General features: G+C 55.8%; 1 protein-coding gene across 6 annotated transcripts in view; it reads left to right on the top strand.

Moving 5' to 3' along the window:
• RGS3 (regulator of G protein signaling 3) overlaps window positions 1-25,113 on the top strand; it is an 85,760-nt gene that overhangs the window by 59,106 nt on the left and 1,541 nt on the right. For 2 of the 6 annotated variants that reach the window (XM_026860531.1, XM_026860533.1), the window contains 5 exons: window positions 1,496-1,618; window positions 15,819-16,472; window positions 19,765-19,838; window positions 23,518-23,619; window positions 24,369-24,430. In XM_026860531.1, the coding sequence (XP_026716332.1) occupies window positions 1,496-1,618; window positions 15,819-16,472; window positions 19,765-19,838; window positions 23,518-23,619; window positions 24,369-24,430 (1,015 nt within the window). Of the gene's footprint in view, window positions 1-1,495; window positions 1,619-9,801; window positions 9,926-15,274; window positions 15,382-15,818; window positions 16,473-19,764; window positions 19,839-20,884; window positions 21,214-22,421; window positions 23,406-23,517; window positions 23,620-24,368; window positions 24,431-25,113 lie in introns of those variants that run through there. The other 4 variants (XM_026860527.1, XM_026860528.1, XM_026860530.1 and 1 more) reach the window with 4 other exon arrangements.

The raw sequence follows: 25,113 nt of genomic DNA on the forward strand, positions 1-25,113 counted from the left end.
GTGATGCTCTGGGCCACTGCAGCTCAGGAGCTGGGGGGCAAGGGGCAGCCCCACCACCTTGTGTCCCTGAATCACAAACCTCTCTATTCCATTTAGATAGTGCTCAGTAAGCCTGAGCATGCATCTTCTGTGTTTAAGAGTGTTTCGGCTGTAGTAATAGATGTGGTGATGTCCAGACAGAGAAAGATCAAATCTTTTTCCTGGAAGTCTCCTTGGAGGGAAAAAGGACTGACTTGGAGGGAAAAGGAGATCTCTTTTTCTTGAGGTAACATGGGAGGTTGCTTTATTTACTGCTTTAGTAGGGCTTTTGGATTAAATGTGAACGAATTAGCATCCAATAAAAACAGTGTTTTAAATGGTGTGACTAAAAGGCATTTCCCCTTTTGCTTGTGTTGTGTCTTTGGAGTCACAAAGCTGTAAGTTCCTTAGTTCTCTCTGACCTTTCTGGGAAAAACAGGCTACTGGAGACCTGCCCTTCTGGAAGGAAATCCTAGGGGGAAATGAAAGACCTTTTTCATGCCCCTTTAGTGGAAGACTCTTTTCTCTTTCTTTGCAGTTCTGTACTGAAGTTCTGCGCTTTTTTTTTTCTTCTTTTTTTTTTTTTTTTCATATCTGGCCACAGAAGGAGATGATCCAGCCATGGAAATTTCTGGACCCTTTTAAAAGCAAAGCTTGCAAAATTCCAGTGGGCAGCAAATGTTACTAATGCATAATTTTTAGCACAAGATATGAGTGATATAAGGGCTGGGAGACACTTGCTGAGAGAACTTGGTTCAGAAAGTTTCTTAAATGAGTGGGATTTGGCCCAAAGAAAACTGTCCAAGAGGATCCGGTCCATATCAGAAAGGGTGTGTGCAGGGAAGGGGCTAGAACATGAGGGAGGTGGGCTCAGCTGGGATGAATTCACATAATTTCTAATAATTCCTTCCTCACTGCACGTTGCTCACGTGACCAGAGCTGGAGTATCATCCTCAAAACAACCCCTGATGTGTGCTCTAAGTAAGGAGCAGAACAGGCGAGGCTGGTCTGGAGCATCTCCTGAGGTCTGCTTTCCTCCCAGCCCCACCCGGCCCAAAGGCGCTTGTTTTCATCAGTTCATGCTAAGGCGCCTCATTACTGTTTGTGTACAGCATGGAGCAATTTCCACCCTCTAAATTAGCTTAATAGACACGATTCCACTGTGGTGGCAGAGGGTGCAGAATTGCTGGTGCTCTGCCCGTGCCTTACCACTCTGCTCCTGCTTATTAAAGCAGAGGTCTGCTGCTCTGCACCACAGCAGCTTTCTACCCTCTCTCTGAGGAGATGCCACCGTGAAGCTGATTTCCCATCTATTTTGCATTCTCGTGCCCAGAGCACAGGACATTAGTGTGAGCTCTCCCATTATACTTACATTCATCTGATACAGTGTGTTGGAAGCAAATAGTTTGCAAACAAAGCCAGGCCCTGCGACACATAGCTAATGACCTTCTCTCTGCCTGTGTTTCCTTTACGTCAGAAGTCGGAGTGCTTATTAAGTTTGGAGGCTTACTCCCAGGAGCAGAAGAAGAGGATCTGCTGGTGTCTGGCTGAGAACATCACCAAGCAGCAACATCCGGCATCAGCTCCTACAGAGAACAAGGTAAGAGACCCATGCGGGAGCTTGAAAACCCCACCCAGAGCATTGCGGGGCTCTGCCTGTGGCTGGGGCTTTGCTCCAGTGATGCTTCGGCCAGCCAGGCTGCTCTGGGGCTGTTTTTTTGCCAGGTGAGAATCGAGTTTGTACTCATGCACTGCTGCGTCTGCAGCTTCCTGCCCTGCTCAGGGAAGCAGATACTGTGTTTGCATCCGCTGACCTGAGTGGAGGCAGACTTCAGTGAGCAGGCTGCTTCTGACGCCTCCCAGCATCTGTATTTGGACAGCTGAGGCTGTGCAACCCTGCGTACGGCCTTCCCCCAGAGCTCAGCTCTAGGGCAGGACTGAAAGCAGAAGAAGAGCTTCAGGCCGTGATCTCTGGGTCTTGATTAAAAGGCTGAGGTCATGGGAGTAGCAGTGCAGAGACTTGCCCCTTCTGTGCACTCAGATGGGCTCAAGCTTTTGGTCTGGACACCACAGACAGCCTCAAAGCACAGAAAGGTCATTTGATGATTGCTGTTTTTCATACCTAGCAAGACAGAACCAGCACTTTTCCCACACTGAAGAGCTTCAGCCTGGCCCAAGAGCTGCACATGCATGAGAAATGTGTGTGTGGAGCAGGGCACACTGTTGGGCACGCCTGCCCTGTGTGGATGTAGTTAACACCTCCCATCTCCCTGGCTTTGGGGCTGGGGCTTGTTGTCTGGGAGTTGTCTGGGACAGTGGCAGTCTCTGATGGAGTAATCTCGTCCCCCAGGGATTGGGTTCGGACCGTTGGTGGGTGACCCTCTGCTCTGGGAGAAGAGAAACACCCTGTGCTGGGTGTTTAAAGAGCATTAAGTGAGGCAGATGGGGATCTCAGGGGTAAAAGCAGCCGGATACGTCCCCTTGGCTGATGCATGGTGGTGAAACAGTTCCCGCCCCATGTCGATAGGTGGATGCAGCCTTGGTCTGGGTTGAAGGCAGGTGACTCACTCTCACTGTACCTGCAGGCAAAAGCAGGAGCAGGTGACTGTTGTTGCACAGGTCTGGAGGCTTTGGCTCTGCAGCATCCCAAACTGGGTCAGCACAAACATCTCCGCAGGAGACAGAGGCTCCAGATTCCTTTTCTTGCATGTTCCAGACATACTAAAATAGTAACAACATACAAAGCCTGAGAACCTCCTTACCAACCAAACCTCTAGAAATGCAAATAGCCTAGGGCACCTAATTCAACGAGGTGACAAGACCCTGCCATGTCTCTTATTTTCCTGTGATGCATCTTGCTGCCATGACACACTTCCCCGGGCGGGGGGTTCCAGGTGGCTCAGCACTGGGGGATTGGCATGGCTCTGCTCTTGGCTGGATGTGATCCCGCCATGGGCTGGGGGATCCTCCAGGATGAAGCTATGCAGGGACATGTTCAGATCTGAGCATCTCAAATAGATCCTAAACTGGGGGGATCTTGGCGACTCTCCGCCACGACACATGCTCTGGGACCATTTTGGTTTTTGGGTGATATTGCTGTTTGCTCTCCCCACGCCAGATCTGTGTTCATGGCAGGGTGTGGGATTTAGCACTCTGCTAGACTTACAAGCCCTGTGGCTCACAGCAAAGCCCTGGAGAGTGTCTGGTCCCCACATTATGGAGGGATCCTGGCTAATGAACAGGTGCCAAAATTCTCTAGAAGGCAACACAAACCTTTCTAAGGCTTTTTTTGTGCCTCAGTAGTCAAGAGGGTGCTCCTTGAGTGCAGTGGAGAGCTGGTTGTGACAAGGAGGTTTTGTCTCAGCTTGCCAAAGCTGATGGAAATCCCAGTGGTGAGACATGGGGCCAGGAGGGAGAAAAGGAACATGAGAGCAACCACCAGGCACTTAATTGAGTTTGTAGCACCATTTCCCAACCCACCAAGGTATAAAGTGCCCAGGATGCAATTTTAAAGCAGACCTGATCCTGAAATGCAGGAAGGAGCAGTGTGGGGAGGAAAGAGCAGCCCTGTGTGAGGCTGCAGCTCCTGAGTGGACAGGCAAGGATGCTTGGTGGGTATGCAAGCTTGGAGCAGGGTGGGTGACTGCACACAAGGTCAGGCTGCAGACAGAAGCCTGACATGGGTGAGCTGCAGCTGGGGCTGCTGTGACCAGGCTGCACTGCCACTGATTTGTCAAGGCAGATAATCTTTGGGGATGCTGGTGCAGTGGAAGGCAAGAGCTGGGAAAATCAGTCACTTTTTGCAAGGGAGAAGTGGTCCATTAGCTTTGCTTGTTGCTTACAAGTCATTTGATACTAGGTCTATTTAAGGAAACAGAGCAGTGTATCTGCTCTGTGAACAGACAAATTAAGCTGGAAATACCAGCCTCAGCATGGCTGATTTCTGCTCCAAACAGGAATCTGATTTGCAAAGCCTTCAAAGCTGCTCCAACGGCGAGAAGCAGCTCATCTCCCCGCAGCCAGAGCCCAGCTGAGGGTACGTGGGCTTTGCTGTGCGATGGGAGCGAAGGGCTGGCGCAGCCTCAGTGCCAGGCAGAGATGTGCCATGTGCCAGCTGTGCGCTGGAGCCAGAGAAAGGGACTCTGTCTGAGCAGAGAGCAGCTCCTCAGCAGCCTCAGGAACTGCTGCGCCAGTGTGAGAGGTGGGAACGTCTCTGCCTTCAGCACATTAAGGCTGCTGTTCACGGTGTCCCTCTGTCCTTTGCAGAGCAGATAGCTGCAGTGGGGCAGAGGAGCCCCAGCAGGACGGGCACAGCTGGAGAGGAGGGTCTGGACTGGCCAAACTGAGGGAGGAAAGTTGCATGGTGCCGACTTCTTGGAGCTGTGGGAAATCAGACAAATTTTGGGCTTTAGGATGGTACCTGTTGCTTTTCAAGGCCCCCTGAGCCATGCCCAGTTAGGGCAGTGCTAAGGGCAGGAAGGTCCTTCTGGCTCTAGGACATGGCTCTGCAGAGCTGTCACTGCCTCCAGCAACATCTCTTGGGAGGATGGTGACAAACCTGGAGGATGCACCCTGCATGGGACCCGTGTTGGCACGGCTGCTACTTTTAGAGCAGCTGGTTTTAGAGCAAAGCTGCCAGTTTCTGGGAGACACAAGCATACGGTGAATGTAAAAGACACTTCTGGAGACGTAGGAAGAGAAAACCATGAGGGACACAGCTGTGATGGTCCAGCCATGCTCCCATTGGGCTTTTCCTGGCAGAGCCAGTGCAGGAGGAACCCTGGGAATAACCGTGGCTGTTGGTGTGGTCCTGCTCTCTAGCCCTGGTGTTCAGGAGACGTGGTGCAAGTGGGGCTCCAGTGGCTTCTCTGCTGCCCCTGTAAGACTTGGCTGAACTTCACTGACTGATGAACTCATTCTGCCAGCTGCAGCAGGTCACAGCTGTTCTGTGGACATTTTCTCCCTTTGCAGAGCCTTCCCCACTCTCATCCACGGGTCTGGGTCTGCCCTGGAAGGCTACTCCCTGCTCCTTGGCTGTGCTGAGCAAGGATCTGTAAAACGCATCACCAGGGTGACCCAACTTGGTGACAAATGTCCCCAAATAGGGAGGCATGGAGCCTGGAGGTGGGCTGGGGCTGGTGAGGAACCACAGCGGTGGCAATGTGATTATAGTGAAAGCAACTTTATAAATTAATCGAGTTAGCGAGGCTGCCTCCTTGGGCCAAATAATGACTATCTGTGCAGAGCACGGTGCTTTTTTTTTTAACCTTGCACCGCTGCACTGGTTCTGTTTCCAGCCTGGCCCCGTGATGAATTGCATTAGCACGATTGAAGAGATGGCAAACTGCAGAACAGGGGCAAGGATGAGATGCTGGGGATTGGAGCTGCTCCAGCTGGTTTGGCTGCCAGGGAAAAGATTAGTGCCACAACACCCTGCTTATAACGAACCTGCTACAACCATCTGATTCTCACTGCTTGTTTCTTTGTGTCTTCCACACTCAGAACGGCTGATTACTCTTCCTTCTGACTCCGTGACCTGAGATTACCTCGGAGATGATGGCTGGCTCTATCTCAAAGATATAGATTATCCCTAAACTAAATAATTACGGACGCTTTGTGCTGTGGACTTTGGGCCGTGGGAGTCCAGGACGGGCGCTTCCCTTGTTTCCCATGGGAGGTGGTGGATCCTCAGCACTTTTCAAAGCCTGGCTGCCCATCTCTCTCCCATGGCTGCTGATGGTGCGAGCAGGCGTGGACTGATCCTGCGCCCCGGCCCTTCCTGGCAGTGCTGGCTCCAGTGCTGGGAATGAGCCGCCGGCGGGTGTGCGGCCAGGAGGGACTGGCCGGCCCCTTCCTGGTTGTTCCTCTGGTCAGGAAGGGCAGAGCTGTTTCTCTCACTATTTACAGTGTGCTTGACAAGTGCAAGTAAATGTGCTGTCAACAAGAGCAAACAGCGTGTAATCGAGGGATGATTGAAACCAGGGCCTGCGCGGTGGTGCGGGGGGGGCTCTGCGAGGGCTGCCGTGGCGAGCGCAGGCGGAGGAGTGGCTGCACTCCCCCAGGTGCTGGCCCCAGCTCCTGCAGCGTGGGGAAGGGGGAGTGTGGGTGACCCCTCTCCTGTCCCGTGTCCTGCCTCCTCTTCCTCACCCTGAGCACCCTGGTGTGTCCCAGGCACCCACCTCGCTATGCACCCATGTCCCTCTGCAATCCCTGATCCCCAGCACCTCGCTGCCTTCACAACACCCTTTGTCTTTACACTGGGTCATTTCCCATTGTACACCCTTGAGCTGGCACAGACAAGGGACCACTGGCATTGGGGTGGCTGTGACAAGCACTTGGGCTGGGGACAAGTGGGGTGAACCTCTCTCTGATCCAGCGTTCACAGGGTGCTGCGCGATTGGCTGTTTGATGGGGAAGGAGGGAAGGAATTTGCACCTTCTCACTTTGGTTTTGGCCCAAAGCCCTTCCATTTTGGGCTAGGAACCTGCTGCCCTGTCTGTGCCAGCTCTGCTCCAGATAGTCCTGCTCACCTGCTGCTGAGGCAGACCAGGCAGGGCACGGCCAAGGCTGCAGGAAACACGAAGCTTCCCCAGAGCCTGCTTATGTTCTGCAGTGACAATGTGAGAGGCTGGGCAGGGCTAAGCACATCACAACAGCACCTGGAGGGACAGCCTGACCCAGGACATACACCCTCACAGCACCTCGCTTATGCTGTCAGGGTGCCCCAAGAAGGGTTAAAGCATCAGCTGGCAGTACTTATGAACCAGGTTACAAAAGTAAAGCAAATAAGTGTGTTGTTCCATGCCAGAGAGCACAGCCCAGTTCTTGCCCTGGGCTGAAAAATCTTATAACCGAGGACAGCCAAAGGCTGCTTCAGTAACACTGTGAATTCAGGAGGGTGAGGGACCAGAGACACTGTCCCCCTGTGAGTCAGACTCCAGTTCAGCTCTGTCCACTTAAATATCTGGAGGAAACTGTCCATGCCAGAGATCGCCCTGCCATCAAAGTGAACGGGACCCTTGAATCCACGTTGGTGACCTCAATGCATGGTGGCATGTAGATCTCACCCTCGGCACCCGATGAGCCAAGAGAAGGACAATGTATTGACTTTAATTCAGCTGGGACAGCAGTTGAAGAGGTAGCAGTAGGTGTGAAGTAGGATACAAACATAAAAGAAGTAAATGCAGTTTGAGCTACTGCGGATCAACCCGTATTCATGCTGGTTTGGAGTGCTCTTTCATGGGAACAAGCCCCAGATGCAACCACAGCATTGAAGGCTGTGTGTGTGTGATTTTACAGCTCCCTGAGAGGCTTCAAAGCATGTCTCAGATGTCCTTTTATGAATTTAAAGACCGTCTTTATGCAGTAGCCTGACTGTTAATTCCCTGCAGTGCAGGTGAGCCTGGGTGAGTGTTGAGGGGTCCTGGGGCTGATCTTTCATGTCGTCATTCCCTTCTTGCACATCAGTTGTCTGCCAGTAATAAGTGCAGGGACACAGCACAAAGCCCCGGGAGGCTGGGATTCGCCTGGCCCTTTGTGTGGGGCTGGATGGAATGTTGGGTTGGGGTACTGGGCTTTTTAACATCTCCCCCAGCACCAAGCCCTGGCTCCATCAAGCTCAGTTTCCAGCCCTGCCAGCTCTTGGTGCTGGCCCAGGTGGCACAGAGGTGCTGGGAGCTGCTAGCCCAGGACAGCTACTTGCTTGGCCCCAGTGCTGCTGGCTTGTGGGTTCCCAAGGCACGTGTGTGCCAGGAGCCAGCAGGAGGGGTGATGGAACAGATGGGCCTGCTGAGAGCCCGCAGCTCCAGCTTTATTTGTTCATTTGCTTAGCTGGGCTCCAAAGCTGTTAGGAAAGCAGACCTCTCCCCTCCGGCAAACACTGGCTCCTGTTTCTCTGGCACTGTGCAATGTTCTCCCGGCCATGTCCAGTGTCACCAATGATCCTTCCCACATCCCCCCTGAGCAGGAAGGTGCAGTGGTGTAGCGGGGTGTGAGCAGCCGCCGGCACTTTCATCACGGCCAGAGACATTTTTGCCCATGAAGACCCTTGAAGGTGTGTTTCTCACGAATCCCCAGAAGGGCTGGTAAGAGCGAGAGTGTTGGCAGGAGAGGCACCGGCAGCCCGGGCCTCGTGGGGTCCCTTGGCCCTCCATGGGGCTCGGTGTCCTGCCCTGTAACAAACACCTTCCTGGTGGAGTGGCAGGACAAGGCTTGACAGCACAATTGCAGAAGGGTTGCGTTTGGCCTTGGAGCCACCAGTGTTGGTTTTGGACTATATGGGATTCCTCCGTTCTGTGTGTGGCTCATGGCGCTGTTGGTGCCAGTCACAGGCAGAGCTGCTCTGCCAGGTCCTCTTCTTTCGGTTGTTGTTTCCTCACTGTGATCTGTGCTGGCAGCAACAGCTTCCAGTGCCGACCTCGTGGTTCTGTTGTAAGTGATGTTGGGATGAGTCCTTCACTCTGCAGTGGCCAAATGCATCAACTCAGGCTCCTGCTGTCACTTCCCTCATCCAGCACAGGGGACGACACTCTGCCCCTGCACAGAACACTGCAGAGAGGTTCTACTGCTGATCAGCACCATGTCTCCCCTGGCAGGGAAAAGATGCTGAGGGTTGTGGGCTGAATGCCAATGGCAGGACCTGCTTCTTCCCCATCCCTCTGCTTTTTTATTGCCAGGGATAGTTATGACCCAGAGGTCATTTCACTAGCCTCCAGCACTAGGTCCCGCCATGCTCACCCTGCAGAGGCAGGTTACCTGGGCCGATGAGGCTGCAGGCAGTAGCTAGTGCCCAGCTTGGCAAAACTGGAGCTGAATCACCAAAACGATGGACAGAATGCGGTGGGTGTGTGTAGGTCTGGTTGGTGTCAGGGTTCTCTCAGCTCCATGGCCAGTGAGAGCGGGTGAGGGAGCTTTTACATTTCCTGTACCACGGCAAAGCTGTGGCTACCTGCAAGGGAAGCGGACGCAGCACATTTCCCCTGCTCCATCTCAGGTGTATCCATGAGCCTGAAGCTGCGTGAGAGTAGGGGGACATATGTGTGCCTGAAGTCCATGCTGGGGGACAGCTGAGCACAGCTTGTCACCATGGCAGTGAGGGCCCACCAGCAAATGGTGCAGATAACCACCAGCAAATAGATGTGACAGTGCCTGTGCACACACACACACACAGAACCCCAGCCCCTGTGCTCTCCCTCTGTAGCCATCAGGGCAACTTGTCTGTCTCAGACAATAAAATGTAATACCTGGAGGAGAAATGTCCAGCCAAGGCAGTCTGGTTCCCAACCCGGTGTGTCGCAAGAGGGCACTGGCCCTTGGAGGGGAAGAGAAGGGGCAGATGGAGGCTGCACACCCTCCTCTCCCTGCCTCTTTGGGTAGAGCCGCTTGTAGAGGAATGCAGTGCAGAGGACAAAGTCACCACGGTGCAGAGCATCTCCCACTTCAGAGCTCTCCCTTCTCCATAGAAAGTAGTCTGGGAAAAAACCCAACTGGGAACTTGCAGCAGGGTTTCATTTAGCAGGAAGCACCGAAATCGGTCTGTGGCTTGGTGTCGCTCGGGGGCAGGACTGGGCAGGAGAAGGGGAGCTGCAAAAACAAATTCAGGGTGATACATAGCTCTTCCTCAAGGCAGAGCATCCATCCGCTTTTATCAGCAGGTAATAGTTCCTCCAGGGATTGCTAGCAGAGCTGTAAATAGCACAAGGGGCATGAGGGAGCAGTGTCTGGGAGAGGCTAGGGCGGCTTCAGCTGCCGCTTGACACGAACATTAATAACCGCAGAGGCAGAGCCAAGCACTGCGCTAGCATCTGCCGAGCCGCGGCTGCGGGCACATGGTGGGGCTGGGGCTGCCGGAGGGAGATGCCGCTCGCTCGGCCCGTTCTGCTGGGATGCAACTGAGAGCCCAGATTTGGTAGGTTTTGCTTTTAAAGATTGCAACCTGGGGGCTGTACCCTTCACTGGGCAGGGTCCGGCCGCAGGTTGAGGAAGCAGCACAGTGCTGTTGGGAGTGCTGATGTGCTTTTAGATCAAAGGCATCTACTCTGTTCCCCATGCTGGTCCCCTGCACCCCTGTGCTAGGCTGGTCCCTGTCGTCTCCTGGGGAACCTGTTGCTCCTGACTGGCTCCATTTGCCACCAGGCTGGGCGTGAATGGTTGGTAACGAGCAGCACCTGGGGGATCAAAGGGGTCTTTGTAGCAACGGGGGCTTTTTGAGGGGTTCTCTTGCAAATATGGGCTGTGTCTGACTGTGCCATCTGCATCGGCTGGCTCTCACTGTGGGAGCAGCCTTGCAGTGTGCTGGCAGTGTGAGCTTTCTGCTCCAGGACTTATACAGCCCTTTGGATACCCCCATTTACTGGCACTGGGGACCAACCAGCAATTTCAGCCCTTACCACTGAAATCAGGGCGGTGGGCACGCTCGCAGCCTCTGTGGGATGGAGGGCACTGGCCAGGGGACAGGCAGGGGTCAGGTGCTGGGACTGCTGGCACAGCTGCGGTTTGGGGCCGGCAGCTCGGCGTTGTGGCGGTGGCGAGGCTGTTAACTCCAGCTGGTCGGCTGAAGTACGTGGCATGGGGAGGCTTTACCTCAGGTTGTTTCCTGACACCTTCAGCAGGTGGTCACACCGAAACGTGGGGCGCAAGCTGCGCCTGCAGACCGGGCTCCTTCCTGTGTGCCCTCTTTTATGGGCAAGGCTGTTGCCCCCAAGTGCTGGCTCCTGTTTGCCGCCGTGCTGCCGGGAGCAGGGAGGCTCTGGGGAGAGGCGCAGAGTGTGGCCACTGCCACAGCGGGGCTGGGCCATGCCCCAGTTGGGGATGACAGTACCAGGGTAATGGGATTAGTGCAGGCTGCTGACAGGGGATTGTTTCTTTCCACAGAGGAGGACTTCAGCTTCCAGGGCTCTGAGACATTTCAAGCCCAGGGTTTTTGTGTGGTGTGAACATTCACACCCCCACAGGTGTCTCATCAGAGGCCGCCCTGCCCAAGTGCCCTGTTGGATCCTGCTGTTTGGGTTTATACATCTGAACTTGCTTTTGCTGTTACACTAATTGCTCTGTATCAATTATTCATTGATTCAATAATGAAGCAGGGAATGGGTAGAAAACCCTGCTGTGCAATAAGCCCTGAGCTCCATCCAGCCTTGCAAAGCTGCTGTGGCTCAAGGAGGGCAAGGAGCGGAGCGGCTGGGGGTATGCTCCTTGTGAGCACTTTCAAGATGACTCCCATGAAAATGTTCTCAAGTTCTGGTAGTTCTGCTTTGTGTTTCTGGCTTAATTTTCTTCCTCTCAGCCCCATGCTGTGTACTTGGTTCTTAGTGGTCACTTTTTAAGTCTCAGGGTGCTCATCATCAACAGTTTTGGTAGCATTTCACAGGGCCAATTAGAAGTTTCTGATCTGATGGATCTGGACACAGTTTGTCCCATGCTAAGAACTAAAATCGTAATTTTTTTATTCCACTTTAAAAAAAAAAAACCCTACTTTGGAAATGTTGATATTTCCCTGGGTGATGTAGGTGCTGTTTTCCTCTCGTCCTATCTGCCCTATGGAGGGATGTTACCTCCTCATAGGGAATGCACTGCCAGTAGTGAACCTGGCTGCATCCTCCCTGAAATCCCCCTGGAGAGGGACTTGGTCTCATTCCCCTGGAGTTAAATCCTTTTGGGGACAGGTGAGGCACCTTTGAGCAAAGGTTGATTTAAGAGCAGCAGGACCCAGAGAGGTTCCTCCATGGGACACGTGGAGGATGGGGCTGCCATGGTCAGGGGACAGCCCATGAGAGCAGCTCTTCCAGCAGTATCTTGGGAGGTCCATTAACTCCTCCTGGGCTGAGAGCACAGTTGAGCAGCATATCCTTCACTCTCCTGTTCATCTTGATGTCCAACAGTCTGTTACGTGCAGGGATTTTCCTGCTTTACCCAATCTCTGATCTTGGCTGAGGATCTGGGTGAGGGCAGTTCTCCCAGGGGTGTTTAGCCTCCTCTTCCTCAGCATCACTGCAAGAGAAAGACGTGCATCACAAAACCCGAGCATCCACATTAGGAGCCAGGAAAGGCTGAATTCAATTTCCTTGTGTCCAGGCCTTACTTGAGCCACAGTGGCTCCATGACTGTAAGGAGCAGAGGTTTTGAAATAAGAAGCTTCAGAAAAATCCCTGACCTCCCAGAGCTGGGGATTTAAGGGAATGCCACATATCATGGTGCTTCTGGCAGCATGAGAGCTGGCAGCACCAGGGGAAGGCCAGTGCAGGCGTCAGCTCACAGCTGTGCTATCTTTGTGGCTGGTGTTTTCCCAGCTGGAAGTCCTGGTTGTGGGCCACCAGAAAGGGCACATTATTTAAAGAAATACTGGAGAAGTTGAGGCTGCACTGACAAATCTACATCTGTTAGCTGAAATTTGCTCTGCTAGCAAACTACAGCAGCTCTAGTTGCTAGCAGCAACTGAAGAGCAACTGAAGAGCAGAGGGTTTGCAGTACTATGCCACTGTCTTGGTTTCAAGAAAACTTGTGAGTCAGTGGGTAATGCCCAAAGGCAGAGGGAGTCCAGGCAGTGGGTTACAGGTGCAGAGATTGAGGATGCTGGAGCAGGCAGGGCAATGTTTGGCCTTTTTGGCATATGTTGAGGCTTGTTCAATGGTGAAATCAATATTAGGGGCTCTGTTGCTGTTGCTCTGACCTCAGACCTATCATCTTCCTTCCCTAAAATTACCCTTGATAGTCATCTTGAGGCTCGGAGGCATTGCTTTCTTGTACTTTCTCTTCCCATTCTTGGGACATGGTGCCTTGGCCACTCAGTCTGAGATAGAAACTGAAAACAGTGAAGTGTGAGGTCCTCCAGGGAGGGTGTAACAAAGCCCTGAGGCCTTTCTGGCTCAAGACAGGGAAACCCAGATGTTGAGGATGGGAAGATGCAGATGCTGAGAACAGGGAAACCCTCATACTGAGGATTGGGATACCCAGATGTTGAGAGCAAGGAGCCCCAGGTGTTGAGAGCAGTGAGACTAAGATGCTGAGGATGCAGAGATCCAGATACCAGCTGCTGGCTCCTGAGCTACTGCTGCTGGCCAAGGGAGAGGGACCCATGCTGCAGCGGGACCATGGGATGTTTTGGATGAGCCCTTGAGGTGGAAGGACAGCAGCTCCCTGCTCAGACAGCATCAGCACTGCCTCCATTTGCTGCCTCCTCCAGCAGCCCCTTGGCCACAATGATGGTGAGAAGGAAACCTAGTCACATCCCCGTCCTTGCTGGCCCAACTCAGCTTTGCGCAGCAAGTGGCCCTGGGCTCCCTGATGAAGTCCCTGGTGCCTCCAGCCAAGATCAGGCTTGTTGGCTGGCTGCGATGGCATCACTGCTGCTTTCCTTCCCTGTCTTTCCTCCCCCACCATCAGGTGATGTTTAGCAGAGCACAGCCATGGCCCTTTCTGTGAGGACAGGATTTCACAGCCCTGGTGATGCTTTTAACCAGAGATGGAAACCTCGCTTGGTGGTGAGGCTCCTGCTCATATCCTCTGTGCCACTGAAGAGCAGCAGAGTCTCTGATTGAATTAGGGCAGGGATTTAATTTAATCCTCAAATGTCTCTCATTTTAAAGGAGCCTGTTCATTTCCTTCTAGAGCCTTATCTGATATGGGCAACCAGCAATACTAAGCAGAAGGACTGGACAGATAGGGAGCTGCTGGGGAGGGGGAGGGCTTTGTGGGGAGTTAATTGAGGGCTGCGTGGGTTTTTCCTCTAATTATTTAATGAAATAATGATGACAGTGATTGCAATACAAATAAGACATAAACAGCATCATTAAAACACACGCTGGTGCAAATAGCATCGTTGCATGGCAAATCTGGAAACATTCCCTTTTTACAAGAAATTACCAGGGTGGGAGTGAAACAGCCCCAAGGACAGAGTAAACTGAGCATTTGCTTTGTGCCTCCCACCAAATCCTGCAGTTTTGGGGACAGGGCAGATGCTGCAGATTGGATTGAGAACACAATGGTCACTTTAGTCTTCGGACTCATTGGGGCAGTTCAGGTGATGCTAAATTGCTGCCTGAGGCAAGTCAGGCTGGAAGGGGACAGCACAAATCCTCTCCATGCTCATGGGTGTAAAGGAGACCCTTTTGGCATGATAAAAAAAAAAAACAAGGCACAGGCAGACATGGGTGAGCTCCAATGCATGCTGCCCAGGAGGGAGCTGGCCGCGGCACTCAACTCAAGCATCCTTTTGGAGACCTGGCCCACTTTTTGGACCCGTTAGCTCAGACATGTGCCCACAGATTCTGCCCGGTGCTCTGCGGTCTCTGTGCCATCCCCTTTGTGCAGAGGATGTTTAAGCTGGGGCTTAAACACCTCCAGGGTATTTCCTGGGGATGACAGCAGCTTTTGCAGCCGAACACCTGCATACAGCTCCCCAGTGATATGCAGTGGCGGGTCATGATCCGCGTGTGCTGGCTCTGCAGGGTGAGGTGTTTCACAGCAGGTTGGCTGCCCCAGGGGATGGCTTGCGGGGGTCTGCTGCCACGAGCTGGGACCACTGCGGGGATAGACCCTCTGTCCACACCCATGAGTGCCTCTTCCCAATGGGATGTGAGGCTGGATGGGCTGATTCCTGGGGCTGCTGCTGAAGCCAACCTAACTTAGACAGGGTTGGTAGCTTTGTTAAATTCAGCTTTCTGGTTGGCACTGGGCTCATGAAAATGCTTGGATCTTAAATGGGTATACAGAGACATTTTTTCTGCATGACTTGTTACCTGGGACTGATCCTGTGTCATAACCCCTGCCCCAGGCCTACAGGGTCTGCATAGGTGGGAGCTGCTTCCTGAGGGAGGATTTTTCTCTGCTTTGGTCTTTCTCCCCTGCTGGGCTGGTTTTGCCCCTTTGCCTTAGACTGGCCGTGTGCAAAGGGAAAATCACACAGAAAAAGTACCCAGCTCTGGCAGAGGGGGGCTCATCACAGGCTCCCTCTGCTCATGAAAAAAACTTGGGAGGTTTTTTCCCTTGGGCTGCTCCTGGCTTTTCCCTTTGAAAGGGCAGAGCTTGCTCAGGCCTTTCCCAGCTGCAGAGAAAAGGTGGCACAAAACAGCCCTGAAGGCTTAGAAAACTGAAAGGGGCTGGTAGGAGTGGTTGTGGTTTTGCAGGGCCACATCTGTGCAGGGCACCCGGTCAAGGAGCCTGAGCCAGTCGTGGCTGCGGCTGGGCCGAGCTTGGGCAATCTGCAGATGAGCAGAGCCCAGCGCTTCCCTTCTGCATTTAATAATGTGGTGCAGGAGGGGCCGGAGCTGCTGGATGAGAGCTGCTGGTTTTCTCTGTCACAGTCGGGGAAGATCTCTGCAGGGCTGAGCTGCCCCCAGCTCCCTGGAGGGCAGTGGAGCCGTCGGGGTAAGGATGATGTTACCGGCTCTGCCTCTGTGGCTGGAACCCAGCCTGGCTGCACCCACTGCGCTGCCGGGCTGAGCCACCCGCCACCGGCCCCCCGGTTTCCTCCAAACCTGCCAGGTACTGGGGGAGGGGGGGAAACTGGGTGGCCCCGACCAGCCCCTGCCCTGTAGCCAGCAGCTTGCTGCTGGTGGAGGAACCCGGTGCTCCAGGGATCAGGACCAGGACTGGGTGCTGTGGGAGTGGTGGGCAACCTGCCAACACCTGGGGACGTGGGGGACGATGCTGTCCCACCCCACCAGAGCACCATTAGGGCTGTACCAATTGGTGTCAGCCTTGTGGTTGGGGTGTTTGGAGCAGAAAGACTCCCCAGGAAGGTGACCAGTGAGAGATTTGGAGTGCTTCTGCCATCATACTTCTTTATCTTCTCTTTTGGGCAGATGCTGGAGACGGACGCTGAGAAGCTGGGGCAGATGCACTCAGAGGACAAGAAGGCAGCAGTGGATGATGCTCCTCCAGCCACAGAGGCACCAGCTCTGGCTGAGCCCTGGGAGGCTCTGGGAGCCACCCAGGGTCCTCTCCTGTCAGAAAAGCAGCCGGTGGCCCCTGAGAAGAGAGAGGAGCAGCCCAGCTCCCTGCCAGCCTTTGTCATCCCCGAGCTGCGGCTCGACAGCACTTTCAGCCAGAGCGCGGCAGGTGTGGCAGCTGGCACCACGGATGGCGAGGATGAGGAGGAGGAGGAGGAGGAAGAGGAAGATGAGGAAGAGGAGGAGGAGGAGGAGGAGGACAGCGATGAGCAATACTTGGAGAGGAATGAGGCGAAGCGCAGCAGCATGATTGAGACCTCAGGCTGTCAGCCTGTCTACACGCTGAGCGTGCAGAGCTCCCTGCGGCGCCGGACCCACAGCGAGGGCAGCCTGCTGCAGGAGGCCAAGAGCCACTGCTTCACCTCTGACACCACCCTCAACTGCTCGGACAGCCAGGGCACCAAGGGACACTGGGCCCTGCCCTCCCCCAGGACCCTCAAGAAAGAGCTTGCCAAAAATGGCGGCTCCATCCACCAGCTCACCCTGCTGTTTTCGGGCCACAGGAAGGTACGTGAGCCGGCGCTGGCTCCGCGGGGCAGTGGTGGTGGGGGAGCTCCAGGGGTGGAGGTGTCCTGCCATGTGGCCCCTCTCTCCATGGCCATGACAAAGCTGACATCTGAAGGTCTAGGAAGGTCCCTGCCACTGGCAGTCAGCTCTGGGAGAGGTTTAGCACCCAGGGGATTGTCACCCAGAGCCAGTGTGCTGGTGCTGTGGGTGGCATCTCTCCCCAGTGTGATCCTGCAGGGTCTCATGTCCTGGAGAGTGGCTGTCTCAGTGTCTGCTGCGACCAGTGGAGGTAGAGGTGCACCCACTTGCAAAGAGCTGCTCATAACAGCAGGGACAGGAGAAAACCAGGCTCCAGAGAGCCTCCAGTGAGAGTCCTCAGTGTGCTCAAGTATGCAAGGAACAGTGTGGCTTTCTGCCCTGGCTAGCCTCTTGCAGGGCTTTGACCGGTGTGGAGGGCCCATCTCAAAAAAAGGTTGACATGATCAGCAGTGATTCCTGACCCTGATGTGCAGAAAGGAGGAGCAGTGGAGGGCTGTGCCACAGGAGCTTTGCACAGGGATGGCCTGTGCTCACAAGCCTGGCAGTCTGGGGTGCTCCCCATGCCCCTCTCGGAGCAGAGCTTGCCCTGGTGTACTTTTGCAGGGAATAATGTGCTATTGCAGAGATTGTGCGTGAGAAGTGCTGCTTGCCACATTCTCCCCAGATGAAGCCTGGCTGGGTGCTGAGAGGGGCTACCTGCCTTCCTGCGGCGCTGGCCCAGCACCCTTCTCTGCTCAGCCAAGCTCTGGCAGGGGCTGTGGGTACTGCTCTACCTGGGGCTGTATTGCTTGGCTCAGGACCATGTTGTACTGCTCAGGGTTGTGTTGCATGGCTCAGGACCATGCCATGCTCCTCAGGGCCACCCTGCAGAGCGCAGGATCACATTGCATGTGGCTGGCTCCTTGACAGGAGAGGCTGCTGCAGAGCCCTGCATGCCACCAAGCATGTTAAACTCGTGATGGGGTTAACCCTCCTCCTGCCAGGCTCCTGCTGCTTGAAAAGCCATCTCTGATGCTGTTTCTGGGAGTGCTCTTTGGTCTCAGAGTCCCGGGCCAGCCAGTGAGAGCCTTTACAAGTCCGACAGGCCAGTTAGATGGGGCTGCTCTGCAAAAGGGGAGCCTAAGCTCTCTTGGAGGCTGATGCCAGCGATTGTGGGATGGGGGGGTTCAGACCCCCTCCCAGATCCTGTTGAGAAAGGACACCTTTGTGGCAGGGACACCTGTGCTGCCCTGTGCAGATGCAAGGGAGCTGGTGGCAGTGTCAGTTCCTGCTGAGAGTGTCCCATTAGGGCTGTCAGTGACGAGTCTCCTGGAAAGAGGTTTCACAGTGCCGCTGTGCGTGCAGCCTGGGAGCGCACAGCTCTGCACCCAGAGGCTGCTGCAGCACTGGCTGAGACTGAGTGGGCTGTGTGCCGCTGCCAGGGGAAGACCTGGGGAATGTATCCCCCTCCTGCCCTGGAGAGCCTCCAGCTGTGCTTTCTGGGCTGATCTGGGTGGATGTTTTTCCGAGCTCCTCCTGGATTAAACTGCTCTGGTGCAGATGAGACTGGAGTTTTTTTGAGTAGGGACTAGGGCAGCCCATGCTGGCAGTGAGGGCAGTGTGGCTGTTGGACCTCCTGGTGCTCCTGCTTCCAGTCCTACAGCAGCTCTGTCTGTCTGGTGCCGCCATCCCCTGCCTATATGCCCTCCTGGCCCCCTCCACCTGCTCCCATTGCCCTGCCTCTCCAGCTGCCTGCCCAGGGACTGAGGCTGCCTGGGGGCTGTAGCAGGCAGGGGAGCTGGGCCACCTTGTGCATGGAGTTTCGGGCTACTGCCATCCCCTTAACCACACTTCGGAGGGACTTTTGTTGGGTTGTGCCTTTTGATTAGTTCGAGGAAACCCTCTGAGGTTTCTGGAGCAGGACACTGATGTACAATTACCCCATGGATCCTCTCCAGTGACAGCACCAAGCTGCCAAGCACCAGCCATACCTGCAGACGGTGGCCTCTGTGGTAGGGCCACAGCATCCATCAAGGTGTTGTTTTTTTTTCCCTCAGGGAATGTTTCAGAGGGGCTCATTTTGTTGGTCCTTTTAATGCCCACCATTTCCCCTCCTTCCTGCAGTTGGGGCTGGGAGGTGGTTGTTTTAAGAGCGTATTGTGGCTGGGAGCGCTGGGACTCCTCGGGCGAGCTCTGCTGCTGCCTTTTGTCCCCGAGCGCAGTGGAGCCTCTCCGGACAATGGCAGGAAACGTGCTCCGGCTGCGTGTCGCCCTGGCCAGCCCGCCTGCCGGGGCCCTATCTGGTTGGGGAAGGTGCTTTGCAAGGGCTGCATTGTTTGGGGCTGATAAACTCCGGAAACCCGGGTGCAGAATGGAAGGAAGTGTCAAAAGCCTCGAGTCCGGGGCTGTGGGGCTGCGCAGCGGGTTCCCACGGCACAGCCGCAGGGCGGCGATCCTGGAAAGCACCCTGCAGCCCCCAGCAGCGCGGGGCTGAGCTGAGTGTGGGGTCGAGCTGGATGCAGGGCCGGCTGCAAGCATATTCCAGTCTCATGCAGTAATGGATGAATTACTAAAGCCCCTGACCTATGGTAGTCCCAGGGGTCCCCATGCCTGGCCCCAGGCTTCATGGCTCAGAGGCTGCATGGTGCTGCCCCAAGCTCACGGTGCGTCCGAGGTCCCTCTGGTTTGCTCAGATTGCCCCAGGGTAATGGTCAGGGAGTGGAGCTCTCTGGGGACTACCATGATATGATTCAATTATGGCTGAATTGCTCTGATTTTTCCTGCCTGGGGACTGCTGGGCAACCCCTGATTGATTTTGAGTGCCCAGCCTGGTTCTGCAGGCACAAGGTACTCTGTGGGCTGGGGAGGGGTCCCTGTGGCCACTCCAGACAGCAGGAATAGGAGCATCAGGAAAGGGGATGCGGGTATCCTCCCCACAGGAGGTACCACTGTCAGCTACTTGAACCTGGAGAGGTACCTGGGCCACCAACCATGGCATCTCCTCAGATGTTCTGGGGACACCATGGACTGGAGGTGGCATAGGATGGGCAGGGGGAGGCAGGTTCCTGTGCTGGAGCAGGGAGAAGCTTGTCCCATTGCACTGGGGTGGCCAGCTGTGGCTGTGGGGAGATGGCCCTGTGGATGCTGTGGGTCTGTGCTGTGTGGGTGCGGGGACCATGGGTGATGCTGGCAGGGCTTGTTGGTGACAGTTAGAGTGCCACTGTGGGCATGCACTGGCATGGTGATGCAGATGCTGTTTTTCTGTTCCCCCCAGCTGAGTGGAGCTGACCCCGAATGCAGCTGTGATGAAGGGGAAGAGACCTCTCGCAAGAAACGGAGCAGGAACCTGTAAGTGTCACACTGTGGTGGCATCAGAGTGTGCCAGGGCTGTTTGCCGTGGTCAAACACCTCAGCTCAGCCCCACTAGTCCAGGCAGACCTTAGAGTCTCCCTGTCTTGTTTCCCCAGGCTTTTCTGGGAAGAAAGCAGCAAAGACTTGCATGAATGAAGGGCACATTCAGACAGGGAGTTGTGATTTTTGGGGAGGAGGGTGGCAAGTGCACTGGGGGCATTGCACAGCTGGCTGGGAGCAGCCTCTGTTCGCCTTGCTTTGGCAGATGGGGCGAAGGAGCCAGCCCTTGCTGGTGGTGTGGGGAAAAGATCTTCTCTGGTGCTGGCAGAGCTCTGCTCCAGTGGCCGCATGTTCAGGGAGAGGACATGCAAGGGGTGAAACATGAGCTGGGGGCCTCCTTCCCACTGGCCCCATGCTGGGAGGAGGAATAGGGAGTTTTCCCACGGCGGGATGGGCTCCAGCCTTTGCAGTACATCACAGCGTGTGGGCAGTGTGACTGGAGCACCAGGCACAGGGACCGCTGAGGGACACTCTCAGCCCCTCTGCCTCTTCTGGTAAGGCTTTGGGGGTGCCAAAAAGTGGGTCTAGGCAAGGACAAGGCATCTGTGGCCTTTGCTTCCCATGAGCACAGCTGCAGCTGGGTGGGGGCTGGTGCACTGCCAGTGACCAGCAAAGATGTTTTGGAACGAACTGCCTTTGGTTTTGCAACATGGGATCTGGCCGGGTGTCAGGGCTGCAGGGATGCTCGGGGCTGGTCCTTCCCTGATCCATGTGGCTCGGGGCAGGTGGAGAAGCTGCACGTGGTTTGAGCAGCTCAGGGGGTGTGAGGGGGCCGAGGGCACCAGCTGTGTGCACAGGCTCGATGGCTTCGCCGCATGTGCTGCTTGCCAGAGAGCGGCACTGTTGTCCTGCGTGCTTCCTAGCTGCAGCTGGCTATTTTTAGCTCTTTTTATTATTTCCACCCTCCGCCCCCCCCCACTTGAAATTAAAATGAATCCCTCGCGGTCTGCAGCGGGGACATCCCCTCATCCACATGCCCCTGCTGCAGTGCTGAGCCGGGGGAATCGGGCTGGCGGGGGGAGGCTCAGCCACCCCCAGCTTAGTGGGGTCAGGGGCGGTTGCAGAGAAGGTTTTCTCCTCACCTTGAGACAGCAGCGGATGCGCTGGGGAGCCTCTTGGCATCGCACTGGCCGGCTATTGGCTGCGCAGCCTGGTTGCCAGCTGTCTGCGGGGAGTATTTATGGTGCAAGTGGCTGGGCTTTGGCACTCGCCTCCCCTCCCGGCACCGGCACGCTCTGCCGGCCACACTCGCCTGCTGGCGCTCCCCAATGTACCACGCGATGGTGGACTTTTCTGAAAAATACCTGGAAAGGTAGGACTTCAGCATCCTGCGAAGAAGGGTGATGTGCTTTGCAGGGGACGGTTTGGAAACAGCACAGGGCAATGGTGCTGGACGGTGCCTCATGGCCGTGCTGGGACACTGGGGGCAGATCACTTATAGGTGCAACTCCAGACAGAAACCAGCAATTTTTTATGAAGCATTATTTTTGCTGTGGCATTTTATACTGCAGATTGGCCTCAGCTGGAGGCTGTGCATGCCCATGGCTGCTGCAGCCTGGTTTTGTGCCTCTTGCTATTTATTTGCAAATGTGTGTGAAGGAAGCAGCGGGTTTTAAGTTTGGGAACTTCCTCATGTGGTGCTTGCTGGCCTATTACAGTTGGCAAATCTGCCCACGAGCCACGATCACCTGCGAGCCCCGAACCTGGTGTGGGGCAGGGCTACCTGCTGCTGCTGGTTGGCATGCAGAGAGGGCTCTGCAGGTGGAGGTGGCCCACGTGTGCTGGAGATGCACACAAGGGCTTTTCAGTCTTTGAAAGCACCGCGGGGTGCCGAGCTGTGGTGGCTGCCTTGCTAAACTGGGAACACTGCTAAAATTGTTGCTCAGAGCTGTGTGGGATGGCTTGTCCTGTGTGGTGGCTGGTGCTCAGCTGCCAGTGTTGCTGGCAGCACGGTAATGGGAGGCAGATGGTGTTTGGAGTGTGAGGCTTCGTGTTTGGATCCGCTTTTCCCACATTAGTGCTGAGCTGGTTCCTGGTAGCTGGCAGCAGTGGGATGTGTCTCCTGCTGGGACTGCAGCCCAGGTGATGCAAAGGCAGTGACACCGTCTGTGCCCCCTATAAGGGCACGGATGGCACCAGGGACTGGGGGGGAAACTGCCCTCTAAAATCCTTCCATGGCTCAGGGTGCTCAGCACCCTGCAGGACTGAGCCCTGGGGTTGTTGCAGCTATTTTTATTCCCCTGTGGATTTCTGTATTTTGCCCTCCTGGGACTGGAGAGAGCTGTGGGTTTAGATAGCATCACCCGAGGTGGGTACACCCTTGCCTTGAATCCCACTGCCCCTCGTGTCCCTAGCCCCTAGGAGCCGGAGGTGGCTCCTCTGAGCATCCTTGCATAGACCCGCTGATGTGGGACCTGCGGGGGGTTGCGGGGTGGCCTGGCCATATCACCCTGGCGCCTCGTCCACCCTGGTGGCACGGTCAGCCTTGGTGCAGGATGAGCATCCCCTGCCACTCTGTATGTCCCCAGCCCCCCTCGTCCCACGTTGTCATGCAGGGGCTGTGCCACGAGGGGACAGCATCGTCCGCGCCTGCCCTCGCCCGTCACCTCTTCCACCTCCTGCTCCCCTGCCTTGGCCCCTGGGAAACCCTCGCAGAGCCAGGCTGGGGCTGGGCTGGGGGGGGTCTCATTTTCCCATGACACTTGCCAAAAATCTTTGTCCTGCATGGTCCTGGTGGCAGTTTCCTGGGGGAACTGGAGCCCCGTGCCCGCGTGTACGTCAGTCTGTCTGTCCAGGGAGTGGGGACCCGTGCAGGTGGCAGCCGGGGGTGTCTGTGCCCCAGCACCCCTTGGTGCCACACGCTGCCAGGCCCAACCACCCCTTTATGGAGGTGTCCCCGCGGCCATGCCCCCCCCCCCGACTGGCACTGGCGAAGTGCAAACACCAGTGGGTCACGGGTGGGCTCCCAGCTCTGTCCCCGCAGGGGGGAAAGGGAGAAGCGCCGCTGTTCGCGCTCTGCTCCTAACACCCCTCAGCCCCGCCGCCGGCCCCGCTGCCTTCCCCGGGATGCCTGCGCTCTATAAATAGCCCTCGTAAATCCCCGCCGTGATTATTTTCCCTGCCGTCTCTTGAAAGGCCCTCGGTGATGATTTTTCCACCTTTCCTCGAGTTTCCCCAGCAACGGCGGAGCCGTCTGCAATAGCAGCGGGGCTGACACAGCCCTTACTCACGCGCGGCCCGTTGCCCCCACGCTGCGGTTAAAGCTCCTCGGGCCGAGCCCTCCCACTTCCGCGGGGCTGCGCCGGGCGGGAGCGCGGCACGGAGCTGCCGTCACAGCACCCGAGCGTCTGCCCGCGCTGGGAGCCGCTGCACGGGCCGTCCCAACACCATGCCCTTTTTCCGCGACCTTTCCAAGCCCCAGCCGCTGGAGTTTCACGCAGAGATGCTGCTGGGCGTGCAGAGACCCCACAACGGCAGCCTGCAGCGCCGGCACACCATGAAGGAGTAGGTGGTGGGCACGGGGCAGTGGGTGACGCGCAGGACGAGGCTGCTGGCGGGTCTCCTGGGTGTCCCCCCAAACCCTCGCCTGCCTGCTAAAACTTGCTCTTCCCTCTAGAGCCAAGGACATGAAGAACCGGCTAGGGATTTTTCGGCGGCGAAACGAGTCCCCAGGGGCCAACCCCTCCGGCAAGCTGGACAAAGTGCTCAAATCACTCAAGTAGGTGCTGTGAGCGGGTGGCGTGGGGCTCGGGGGCTGTGGGGGCTCGGGGATGAGCTGTGGCTGGGCTGAGGATCACCACCAGGGAGGCTGGGGTCACCCTGTTTGGGGCAGCTGTGGACAAACTGTTTGTATCTGGAGGAGCATCAAAAACATTTGTTGGCTGAAAATTCCCCCTCAGACGGGTGGGAGGTCTGTGCTCGGGAGGCAGCACAATGGCAGCCTTGGGCTGGAAGTTTCCCTGATGACTGCTTTCTCCTAGTCCCTGTACGTGAAACTTTTAACTGGCCGGAGGACGGTTTGGAAAACCACTTTGCTCTGGAGATGCTCCAGCAGCCGGAGATGAGCCCTCCCTGCTCTTGTGCCCAGCAGCTTATTCGACTGCTTAAATGGTGTGGCTGAAATCCCTGCTGTCTCGCAGCCTCCTGAGCTTTGTCTGAGGCTTTTCCAATGCTTGCTCAGACACCCCAAGTGGCACAGCTACCCGCACAGACCTCCATATATCAGATTTTCTTCCTGCCAGTTTCAAGGCAGAGGTTTCCTTCCATCAGAGCCACTGCCGTGCTGCCTGGCTCTGCCTGCAGATGCTCCGGCAGCGCTGCTGCCAACGTGGGAGCCAGGACCAGCCCTACTAGGGCACACAGCATTGCTTTATCAGCTGGAAATGTTTTGCTCGAGCTGTGTCGGAGCAGGCAATGAATACAGCTTTCACAGCTTCACTTTGCCAACGTGCTGTCCTTCTTCTGCAGGCCCACTCCTGAGGAAGCTCTCAAGTGGGGGGACTCCCTGGAGAAGCTGCTGTTGCACAAATGTAAGTGTTTGCCCATCTCTTCCACCATTGTTTGCTGCCGGGGGAATATTCAGACACCTGCATGGATAAAGCTGGGATTTCCTCTTAATCCCTGCTGGTGTTTGGGGGTAGACAAAGAGGAATGAGGCTGCTCCTTGCCTGCACCCCTTATGCTCTTGCCCAGACCAGGGGGGGATTTTGTGATAGGGGCTGGGGAGAGCCATGGCTTGGGGCTGCAACCCTGCTCCAGCTTGGGGGGGGAAAGGCAGTGATGTGTGTCTGTGCTCGATTCGGAGCTGTGCAGTGGGTCCATGAAGGAGGAGCTGCTTTAGACCATTCCCCTTCTCGTGTACCACAGCTGAGGCATCCCACATCGTGAGCCTGTCCTACACCTGGCCCCCATAGGGGTGGCCAGGGGGTCCTCTCCCCTTTGCTGTCCCTGCTCCAAGCCCAGCCTCCCTCTTGCCTCTCCATTCATGCAGTCAGGCTGAGGACTGCAGACTCAGCACACAGATGGCTTGCGTTGCCATGCTTGGCCTCGCAGTGTCATCGCTGCCTGCTTTGCACAAGGGCTCACGAGGGATTTTTAGGGGACACTGTGGGGAGGTAGTTTAAATTGCACCTTTTCAAGGCTGCTGGTCTGAGAGTCTCATAGGGCTGTTCCCTGCCTGCGAGCTGGCAGTAGAGATGTGTCCCTGTCCCCA

Source organism: Athene cunicularia, assembly GCF_003259725.1.
Source record: "Athene cunicularia isolate RWA chromosome 17 unlocalized genomic scaffold, athCun1 chr17_part1, whole genome shotgun sequence".
NCBI classification, from domain to species: domain Eukaryota; kingdom Metazoa; phylum Chordata; class Aves; order Strigiformes; family Strigidae; genus Athene; species Athene cunicularia.